This window comes from Phaethon aethereus (assembly GCF_964289735.1).
Source record: "Phaethon aethereus genome assembly, chromosome: 2".
In the NCBI taxonomy this organism is placed as follows: Eukaryota; Metazoa; Chordata; class Aves; order Phaethontiformes; family Phaethontidae; genus Phaethon; species Phaethon aethereus.
The window spans coordinates 92,900,831-92,912,716 of NC_138582.1; the positions used below are offsets into that span (position 1 = coordinate 92,900,831).

Sequence of the window (11,886 nt, forward strand, 5' to 3'; positions counted from 1 at the left end):
CCCATAAAACAGGCAGAACTCTGTATAGCATGTAATTCATCTAGACACTGGTCAAAAATTTTATGTTTACACATTATTTTTGTTTGTGGGTTTGTTTGGCCCTTTTTTTTTTTTAAATAATGAGTAAACGTATCACTACTTGTTTCAAATAAGATATTATTGCCTTGTTGGTTTCTCTGACAATTTTTTTAAAGACATGAGACTCAAATTATTTGATTTCATATTGCTTTTATTATTACGTTTAAATGCTCAATTTGTATAGTAATAGAAGTACTTTTGGAGCATATTTAAACATATTTAAATTGAAGCATTGTGGCTTATCTTTCTGTTTACAGTAACATAATATTAGATAACATAATATTAGAAAACATGAACACTTCAGTTCTTAATTTTTAATTTTTAACATCAGATGGTTGATATCCTCCAAAACTGTTTTGAAAGTCAAGTGAATGTTTCCTGGTTTTCCTCAAACTTATTCAGGATCATTAGAATAATGACAGCACAGCTTGCTTAAAACTACAGGTTTGTCGCCAGTTGCTAGGCTTTCTTTTCTGAAGTGATCAATTTTATTTTCTTAATGTTGCTAATGCTTGCAATGTACTATATTTCCCAAATCCTATTCCCTAGTTGCACCCAACTCTAGGATACATACATCATAGGCTGGAATAGCTTCTTGTTGTTAACCAGCTGATAGGGAGTATAAACTGTTGTTTACATGATTTTCATTATAAAGCAAGGGCATATAATCAAGGGAAATTGCACAAGAAATCCATCTTACAGTAGTAGTAACTTACCTGCTAAGTTTTATCAACTGAAAATATGCAATTCCCTAGTTGACTGTAGATGTTTAGTCAAGCCAAAGATGTCTGGCTATGTGATTGTGCCTGAAAGAAATATTTCACTTTAAAAGTTTATAAATAACTTCAAAACAGCTATATATCTTCATCACTGGCTGCTAAATACAATAAAAAGATTATTATCTTAACTGTATGAGGTTTAACAAGGCCAAGTGCCGGGTCCTGCACTTGGGTCACAACAACTCCATGCAATGCTACAGGCATGGGGAGGAGTGGCTGGAGAGCAGCCCGGCGGAAAGGGACCTGGGGGTGCTGGTTGACAGCCGGCTGAACATGAGCCGGCAGTGTGCCCAGGTGGCCAAGAAGGCCAACGGCATCCTGGCCTGTATCAGAAATAGTGTGGCCAGCAGGAGTAGGGAAGTGATCGTGCCCCTGTACTCGGCACTGGTGAGGCCGCACCTTGAATCCTGTGTTCAGTTTTGGGCCCCTCACTACAAGAAGGATGTTGAGGTGCTGGAGCGTGTCCAGAGAAGGGCAACGAAGCTGGTGAGGGGTCTGGAGCACAAGTCTTATGGGGAGCGGCTGAGGGAACTGGGGTTGTTCAGTCTGGAGAAGAGGAGGCTGAGGGGAGACCTTATCGCTCTCTACAACTACCTGAAAGGGGGTTGTGGCGATGAGGGTGTTGGTCTCTTCTCCCAAGTAACCAGTGATAGGACGAGAGGAAATGGCCTCAAGTTGCACCAGGGGAGGTTTAGATTGGATATTAGGAAAAATTTCTTCACCGAGAGGGCGGTCAAGCACTGGAACAGGCTGCCCAGGGAGGTGGTGGAGTCACCATCTCTGGAAGTGTTCAAAAAACTGTGGATGTGGCGCTTCAGGACATGGTTTAGGGGACATGATGGTGCTGGATTAATGGTTGGACTTGATGATCTCGAAGGTCCTTTCCAACCTTAGTGATTCTGTGATTATTTTTTAAATGTCAATTTTAATCAGATGCTGTCTAAAAAAAGATATAACCTGAGAAAAATTTTCAAAATTTTAAACTTTATTAAAAATTCAGGCATCATACTTTCAATAAAATGATGCTTAAACACTAAATATTAGATAATGAGGAACTTTACAGAGCTTTCAGAAAATACTGACTCATAGTAAGATTTAAAATGAGACTGATTTGAGTAACCTGGTCCATTAATAGGAGATGTACTGAAAAAATACCTAAGAGTATGCTTTGTGATACTCTTAGGTATGCCACGTGAGGCATACCTAAAGCCCCTTCAAGGATCTAGGTCCATTAGGCACTGTGGAAATGCAGAAGACGGGGAAGTCACTTCAGCTTAAAAAGCAGAAGGGAAGGGGGATACATTTGAGGGGGTATAGTTATGATACAGTTAAGCTCTCTATAAATCCACAGAACAGCTTTAATGAGAAGCTTCCCTTTTGTTTTTTTCAAGAACTCTGTTTAAAAAGATCCAGAATTTAGTACTGCTAAGCACCTTTCTTTGTGGTATGAAATGGGAAAAAATTACTGAAAGCATCCCTGCTACCTTTTAAGAAATAACTCAAATTCCGTTGAAGCAATTTGGAGTTAACGACCTGACTTGATGCAAAAGTGCCTAACAGAACTTTTTATAACCTTGCAGACTGAAAAGTCAGTTCCTGGAAGCTGGCCTGTGCCAGTAGGACAGATCTTTTGATCTTAGGTATAATTTTGAAATGCAGAGTCCACGCTGAGCTCATAAGGGAGTATTTCACTGGTAATATTTTGTAAAATTGGCCCTATCTAATGTTGAAAAATATGTTTGCCATTTTAACTACAAATGTAGGAAGTATGGAATGTTTATTAATGCTCCTGCTATCATACGTTTGCCTTGTTGCACTCTTGTGTTGAGACAGATTACTGCTACTATACTAAACAGTTACATATATCTGAAGTTGAGCTCACTGATATGTTGCAAATTTAAAAACTTGTTAACTTTGCAGCATTGGGATAATTTCTTAACATGTTGTTCAAAGTTGTAGCATCTTGTAGGTTCAGCACTGATTGTGTTGCTCTTTCTAGTCCAGGAAAATTGTGGACTCTCCATTGTCTTCTCTAGTACGTATGAAGCAGGAGGAGTCACATTCACAACAACCAGAAGGAGAAAGCTCTTTACCAGCAAGGGGTAGACCTAGTAGGACTCAGCACCCCAGGGTGGGGTTTACGAAAAATTTAGAAGGGGATCAGGGGAAAGCTGAACTATTAATATAAAATAAAGATTCATTGGGAGTTACTAGATTGACAATCCACACCAGTTTTAAACTCTGCTCATGTGGAAATATTTGGAAAATAAGAGAGTTGGAAATTGAGGAGAGAGGTCACCATTTTGTACTTATCTTTACATGTTTGCTAATGGTTGCTGTCACAGGCAGGATACCTGGGCTAGATAGATCCTTGGTCTGAACCAGTACTGTTGTTCTTACACTAAGTAAACAAGGATTGACACTTCCAGTAAGAAGGTAAAGCTGATCTTTCAGAGACATTTATCACTAGAGCAACTGCCAAATAACTAACGAATGCTAACGTGGTGACTTCTAAAGGTAGTAAAAACTAGTGTGCAGAAAAACAGCTTACAACTTTTGACTAGGACCGTGAGGGCATGATAATTCATTTAGAGCGTGCATTTGGGCTTGGTGGTGATGGTTTTTCAGTTCTTCTTGATGGACTGGTCTTTTGTGATCTTGAAACCTCTAAAATTCAAACGCAATTCAGTTGCTTATTAAATAGCAGCGCAGTGTTCTTTTTTTGTTGTGGTCTTATGTCACTAAATTTTTTACTTTCCTAGCTCAATGTCGATTGCAGCGAGCCTTGTGAGTGAAGATACAAAGACCAAGTTTTTGAACAAAATGGGCCAGCTGACTACATCAGGTGCAATGTTGGCTAATGTGTTTCAGAGGAAGAAGTAAGGTGGGAAAAGGAACTCCCAGCTAACACTAAGATGGACCTCACAGAGACTGGTTTCCTGTACTTGAAGTACTTGCCTTTTAATTTCTTCTGTCTTATGTTCTTGTAGTATAATTTTATTCTAACCTCCAAAGATATTTGCACTGCTTTTGAATATCGCTGTGTATCTGTTAATTTTGGGTTAACTGTGGTTGATATAAAACTGAAATCATAGTCTGTACCAAGTCCCTGTTCTGTGTTCTTGTCTTTCCAGCATAATTTTTTTTTATATAGTGGAAGGTTTTTTTTTTTTTAATTTTCTGACATGATATCAGCAAATATCTGTATTATACATGGAGCTATTATGACGGTACTTAAAACAATGTAAATTTGAAGTCATTGTCATGAAGTAATAAAAGTGGAGATTACTTATGTATTTAAATTATGAAAGAGTAATGCAGATTTTTTTATTATGTTTCTAAAAAGAAGAGGAAGAGCCACCAGCATTTGTCTGTGCTTCTAGGGTTGTTTTTGTAAGTATTGTGCATCTTGAATCCAGAGGAATTGCAGTATCTAATGTATGAGACTGCTTGCACTGCATCAGTCTGCAGGGAATGCTCATGTTTCAGATGCTTTATGCTGACATTGTAAATGCTGTACAAAGTCCTTCAGATAAAATTTGCACATCTATTGTGTTTTTTTGAGGGACGTTTTCTTTCGTTGGGGCTTTTGTTTTATTTTAAAGCACTTTAACAACCAGTCTACAGATCCAGAGGCACATCCACTAAATAAAAGAAAAACATGATAAATTAATAAATGTTAATAAATATATAAGCTACTACACCGGGGTCCTAGTACTGTTCTGCAGGCAGAGGAAACTTAGGCAGGAGAAAGAGTGCTTTCATCTTGCACTCGGTGTGCAGTTCTGTGTACTGTGAAAGCTAAAATGAAGATATTTTTGTTGTTTAGATCGAATCTCAGTTCAAATTTAATTTCAGAGTATTTAAAACTATGTTAAGGGAGTTTGACATGCAGTTTCTTTAAAATGTTAAGTAGACTGCATACATGCTTTTATAAAAATGACATTACAAGGAGTATCTTCAACAACTACCAACTGTTTTTGTTAGCGAGGAAGCATTAACAACTAAATCTTATCATTCTTATGCAGCACTTTTTTTTTCCCATCCTTTATGTCAAGTAAACTTCTGAAAGTAGACTCAAGTGCATGCATGAACTGGTATGAGGTACCAAAATATAAAAGCTCAGGCATTCTCTGACGTCGTACCATTCAGTTGGAAGTATTAAGAACTTCGAGGGCAGGGGAAGCAAAAGGAGTGAGGGAAGAAAGCATTCACTTCTGAAGTAGAACATGGATGGAGTAGCGCTTCAGGTATTGCCCTTAGACGGAAATAATGGAGAAATTTGAGGCTTCTAACTTCTTCGGTCTGTGCCTGTTGGCTCTGCATATACAGTTGCCTGCCATGTTTGTGTTGTGACAGGGCCTGCTGCGCACTTGCACGCTGTCGGTCCCTTTACCCTGCACTGATGAAACATTTTTCTTGAGATTACAGACAGCTCCATGCCTTTGTGTTGCTTGTTACCATGAAAGTATACTTTTAGCAGACTGACTGTGAAATGGAGACATTCCTGAGGAATGGGAAGTGGTGACGTTCCTCTCTATTGTTCTGTTGTCAATAAAACATTTTGTATACCTGCCTTGTCTTGTTACTTCTAGTTTTCTCCAAAAAAGATTATCACATCAAAACAAAACAGCTGTTACAGGAGAGGTCTAATGTGCAGAAATTCTTTAGCCTTAACTTTTTTTACATAGCAAATGGTGGACTGAACTTGCTAAATTTCCTGTTGTCTGTGTGCCTGTTTCACTCTGGCTTTTTTCTTTTTTTTTTTTTTTTTTCCTCTTCTATGTCTGTTCCAGTAGTTGCAGTGCCAGAGAGAGCTCTGTAGTCATGAGACCAAAATGACTTCTTTATGGTTAAAAACTTCTATTTTCTAAAGCAGGGCAGCTGGCTGCAGGCTGCCTGTGAGAGTGGCTCCTAGCCCACACTGAACTTCAGCCAGTGTTTGGAAACCTGCTAATCAGCGCAAGCCAAAAAACTGTGACAGGAATTTAACTATGGCTGGTTGTGGGATGAGACTCTTTAGTTTGTTAGTATACATGTAGCATCTTTGCCCAGCTAGGGCCGGTCTCTCCAGCCCCTTGCAAAGTTCAGCTTTTGCTAGTCAGCATTTTACTTCCTACCAGTTGATCCAAGGAAGAATTTGAGGGAGAAGGAAGACCAGCACAGTAGTTACAGAGGTGAAAAGAATTCTGTGTAGGCAACAAACCCTAAGCAGGTTGCCTTCAGGAGTTTTGCCTTCTGAATTTCAGGTCTCTGTTAACGTATGTTGGGGTTTTTTAAATGTTTATTGGTTTACCAGATATTGACAGATTTTCAAGAAGATTGCCAAAAGTTGTTCTGTGTGGGTTTTGGGGATGTTTGGGTTTCTTCTTCCTCCTAGCTATGGCACAGTAGCATTCAGGATTGGAAAAGAAGAGAGAAAACTCTTTAAAGAACAGAACTGTCAGAATACTTTAAATCAACTTTTTTTTTTTCCCTTCTGTTATTATACGAAACAAGATAAGTAAACCTTTTGGGAGAAAATGCTTCATTAAAAGATGACAGTTGGATATCCAGCATAGAAAGCAATTCGTCACCAAAGGGTTATCTTCAATTGCTTATAACTTTGAGTAAATAAGGATTCTGTAGCAAAAATTAAAAAAAAAAAACAAAACCACAAAATGTTTGCTTTATTAGCTCTACCTGAACTTCTACAACTTGTTGGCTTTAAATAGGGGATACATTGAAGGTCTCTTGCTGTCCCTTGTGAAATTTCAGAATCTTAATATCTTTATTTAAAGCATTGACTCATGCTCTTAAGCGAAGATGATCAGTGGGCTGAAGGTACATGGCTGCCCAAATGAGTGTTCATGATCTCAATATGTTTTCTGTAGATTAAACATAGGGCTTCCTGATATTACACATATATTTTGTTGTCTGAAAGAGATTGTTTTCCAAAACTGTGAGGCAAATTACTCTTTTCTGATCTAACCAAGGTGAATAAAGGGAACTCCTTAAGAAAACATATACGTTCTTCTTCTGTCAGTCTCTTCGCACTCCCCTTTCGCACCAAGAGAAAAAAAATGCTATTGCCGTATGTAAAAGTATATTCTGGTTAGGAGAACTAAAGCAGTATTTGAATGGCTTCAGGGCTAGAGAAGCTCATGTTTGCAAATCAAAATGTTAACATTGAAAGATAAAAATTATCCATGAAAAAGATCTGTTGTGAAGAACAAGGAAGAGTTTTTGTAATATATTGTGGGAATTCATTGCCACGTATGGATGATGAGATGATTCAAAATGGTGCAGAGAAAGCAGAAGTGTGGAATATTTCTGTTCTCTCTGTTGTGACAGCATTAATGGCATTTTTCTGTTCCAGGAGTAAGTGGCTCTACCTTCTCATGCAGTTTCTGAAGGTGGGTATCACGCATTCAAAATGTTTTAAGTAATTTCACATGCAAAACTTACTGGTGTTGATATTTAAGTAAACCAGGAAGTACCAGCAAAGCTTCACGGAGCAGAAAATAATTAATAGGCTGATATAGCAAGCTGATTGGCATGGCATTGATCCTAGGTAGAGCCACAGAATCTCTTGCATCAGATAGATGTAAATGCTGATGAATTACAGGATTGCAGTATGGTGCCAGGCATTGAGACTTCAAGGAAACTGTTTTTGTGGTTTGCTGAGTGCATTTGGCTAATGTTTCTAGCAAACACATTCAGATACGTAGCTAATTTGTTTTAGACTATAAAATGGGTCAACAAAGCCATGGAGGAGTGCTGCTGTTGAATAAATAAGTTGATCGGGTCCTAGATGTTAGTACTGTATGCTAATATATCACGGATTAACTAATCTCGATGAGTAACCATGAATGAGTAATCATTTTCCAGAGAAGCTGTTTCTAAAGTGTTCTGCCTTTTGGTTTAATGCTGGTCGGGGCTCATGCTTATAAGTAAGCTGTAAGAAGAGATTCTGCTTGTAGAGCTTGTAAGGGGCAAGCCAGTGGTAAACAGCCTGTATCTTTGGAGGCACCTGCCCTGCATGCTGAGCTTGAACTTCCATTATACCGCTCATGTAGTGCAAAGCTTCCTTAGGCTGAAGATTTCTAGTTCCTACAAACTTCGAGCATGAGCGGTTCTACTGTAGAAGTCGGTGACTTGAAAAGGTGACTCTTGAGTTGGTGTAAGGCCAACACCATGACAGTGGCCTGTCTGGTTCCTTTCCCAGCACTGTTTTTCCATGTGCTCCTTACCGCATCCCACACTTACTGTATTTCAGGCTGGTCTGTACCCTAACCTCCAACTTTCCTATCCCACAGCGGCAGATACCTTTTTATTCTGCTATTTAAATACTGTGTGCATATAAATAGGGCTGTTTGACGTGTATTTGAACATTGCCATTCCCCAAATTATTGTGACTGTGGTCTTGTGCCGCTGCTTTTTGCCCTGCACTCTAATGGAGATTTTTCCCATTCCCCAAAACCTGAGAAACCTCTTCAGCTCCGGTTGCAGCTGAGGTGGAGGCAGTACGATGGAGTTCTGCTGAAGTTACAGCAGCTGTAGCGAAGCGTGTGCCTTGTAGGATCCCGTGCGTTGTTCTGCCAGGCGTGTTACACCTTCCCTTTAAATAGGGTGCAGGGGGATCAGGGAAGTGGCGACGGGGAAGAAACAGCTGTGGAGCGTTTAATGGGCAATGAGGTTTCGTTTCAGTTTGATCCTTTGCTGAGGGATGAAGGCACTCTGTTGATCTAAGTATGAGTCATCTCAACATTCAGGTGAGTTTTCAGAGAAGTTGGAAGATCGTTAAGTGTGCTGTTGGACAAAATGACAAGGTGGCTCTGTGGAACTGGCAATGGGGTGTTGCACGGTGTTTCAGAGGAGCTGTAGTCTCAGCCCTCCTGCCGAGGGGTTGGTGGGTGTTTGCCAGCCTTAAAGACTCGTCTCCAGGCAGGACGGAGCTTGAGGTGTATCCTGGGCAGCGCAAGCTCCCCAGTTAGTGCCCATATTGCTCTTGTCCTAAGGATGAATGCATGGCCTAAGTCTTGGAGCTCAGCAGGTTGGTATCTCTTATAAGCATGAACAAATATTCAAAGTTAAAAATTCACCACGACTTTCTATTTCCTTCTAGAAGTATGTAGGCATTGTTATTGCCACAGCGGTTGGTGATAACCTACCAGTTCAGTGTGTGCCTGCACGTACTTCAAGCATTTGACACATTAGCAGTGGCTGGTTGTGAGCTTTTTTCTTTTTAATGCTGCAAACTTCAGGTTTTTGACAGGCATTCAGCACGGGTACATTTTTGTGGGATCGTAGAAGGTGTGTTGTGTAAACCACACCAACATGACTAAGGAGCTTCATTATAGTTGTTCTGTCATGAAAAATATTTGCGCATTTGAAAATCTCAAGGAGATTGGGCAATAGTCTGCTATGGAAATGTGCATTTCACAGGAAGAAGACAGTTTCAAGTTGAAGGCATGGTTTTGTGTATGAATTTGGGGGGGGTAAATAATAGATTTATTTATTTATTTTAATAGCTAGAGACCTCAACAGAAATTAGAACTCCCTGTGCTAAATGTGTGCAGATACTTTTCTACCATTTTTTCTTTTTAGCCCAGTGTAGAAAGCTCCACATGTTGGATCATCTAGTAGGGCCCTCTCCCTGTGGCGAGTGATAAGGCAGCTGGAGGCAGCCTTTCTCCCTGGCCCCATGATGGACTCTGTGCATGGGTTGCTAATACTCCAGAAGCTGCACTGTGACCCACCAGCCCCCCAAGGCATCCCCCTCATTTAGAGGGCTCTTTCCGAGAGCTCTAGCTTCGCACATGTGCTGGGTTTCTCGCTCGCCTGCTGAGAGGCAAGTGCTTATATTTTCAAAGCCCATATTTAGTTCAGAGTGTGAAATCCCAACCAAGCTTTATGATATCTAGTGGAAGAACAACGATCTAGATCCAACAAGACCCTCCATTCATTCCCTCTCACTGGTGAGAGGGAGGGCAATGGAAGCTCCTTCACAGCCTTCCTGCATGGTGTGAAAAGACATCCCGGGGTACGACCGTGTGCCTTTCAGTTTTACTTCTCTGCCCAGGTTTCCTTCACGTTGTTTCAGAGACCCAGGTTTAACACACAGCCTCCTAGTTCTCCCTCCTGGGAGCACTAGGATGGGGCATCAGGAGGGGCCGGGGCCCCTGTGCAGGTAAGGGGCAGGGGAGTTCAGTGTCATGGATGAAGTGAAGGAGTAGCTGGGGACGTGAACGTGAGCCTACGGGTGCTGCTCAGATGCCCAGTCGACTGGTGTATCCATGAAACCATTCCTCATCTTTGCTTTTCGGGTTGAAAATTTTGGAAAGACAGGAGTCAAATTCAGGTGTTGTCTGGGAGTTAGTTTATCCAAGCTCCCGGAAAAGCGGCGTTCTTACACTGATGCTGTAGTGATTTAATTTTCAGACAGTTAGAATATTACATTGAATGGTGTCATTCTTTTAAAATATACTTTCCACTTTTCCCTCACTAAGGAGGAGATAAGAAGAGATCCATACTGACCACAGACCTGCTAAGCGGTCAGCCGTGCTCATGGCAGGCTTCACCAGGTAAGGGATGCTGATATTATCTGGGGGACCAGGTTTTGATTCTGTCGCACCTACAAGGCTGCACATGGTTTTCCATCTCTATTCTCTAGAAGGAGCACGCTGGAGGCCAGTGCTCTCCTAAACAGGCCTGCGTGCCACAGTGGTGAACAGAAACGGCAGGCACCCGAACGCCACCGTACATTTGAAACTTTCAGGTTTTCAGGCACTTCGGTTTTATTCAAAATAGGTGCTTTGCAAAGGTAGCTGAAAAACTAGTGTTCTATAGGAGGGAGAAAAAAAAAAAATCTTTTCTAGAAAAGAAAAGGCTGACAAGCCAGTTTTGGTGTAAATTTTTAGTTTTTATTTGTGCTACATAGAATGATGTATATGTTAAATGTGAGAGCATTGACAACACTTTCTCCTCTACATTCCCTAGTTCATATTTTCTAGCATTCACATTTCAGTTTCTAACGATCTACTGCAATACATAATTAAGACTATAAAGCACCCAGTAGTGGCTTCTGCGGGTTTTGGCTCAGAAACATAAAATCTAACTTGGAGGAAAATGTCTGAGCTTTCAAAAAGAGGCTGTTTTCACATAGTTGTAGAAAATGAGAGAAATTTCAGCCTGAACAAGAAATACTTCAGGCAGGATCAGGGGTGAGAACGCTAAAGTAATCGAGCTAACGTGCCGTACTGAACTATCTGGAGCTCCTCTGAGCCGAACAGGGCTTGGCTTTCCTCAACACCTTCAAAGCCTTCACTCAACACCTTCAGAGCGAGCTGATAACGTGTCTAACTACTCATGTTAGTGAGCTGTGTGAGTTTGCTCCTGTAAATCTGTGGCTAGAACAAGCAGCTGGTAAATAAACACAGCCTATAGCCCTGGTATTGTGCTAAAAGTGAAAAGGGGAAGAGACTCAACAGGCTCTTCTGTTTAAAAAGAAACATTTCCTTGTACCTTAAATACGAGTATTTTAAAACACCCCGGCCGGCACAGGGCTGCGAGTTTTTGGCGGTGGCTGGACGTGGGTCTGGCAGAAGGATCTCCACGCGGCACTGCCCTGCCATCTCACCAGGCTCCCTCCAGGATCGACAGGGAATAGGAATAGCACCGCAGCCGGCAGCCGGGCATGCACATTACCCACGCCTCACGCCTTACCTTGCAAAGCCCCCAGTGAAGCCGGCTTTGTGCATGCTGCCTACCGGGCAAGCTGGGCACCGCGGCCATCCCTCCCACCCCTCTCCCCCAACTCAGTTGCTGTTTGGTACTAGAGCTGTAACCTGTCCAGCCCAAGTGGGGTGAGACCCCGACTCCTCTGGCAGGTCAACAGGGCTGTGACACTGCGATTGCAAGCTCCGTGGCTTGCTAAAACCCACCAGCACATCCCTTGCCCTAGCTCTTCTTGAGGTGAATGGGCAGCAGGACCAGCCACCGGCCCGAAGCCAGGCGCGTCGTGCAGTGTCGTTTTGCCCTATACCCC

The 11,886-nt window shown here is 41.5% G+C and overlaps 1 protein-coding gene across 1 annotated transcript in view; it reads left to right on the top strand.

Moving 5' to 3' along the window:
- Positions 1-4,448, top strand: part of RELCH (RAB11 binding and LisH domain, coiled-coil and HEAT repeat containing) — a gene marked incomplete at its 5' end in the record, with an annotated part of 86,566 nt that extends 82,118 nt beyond the window's left edge. The window contains 1 exon segment of the mRNA XM_082015327.1: positions 3,620-4,448. Within this exon segment, the coding sequence (XP_081871453.1) occupies positions 3,620-3,740 (121 nt within the window). The 3' untranslated portion in view covers positions 3,741-4,448.
- Positions 4,449-11,886: the final 7,438 nt, after the last annotated feature.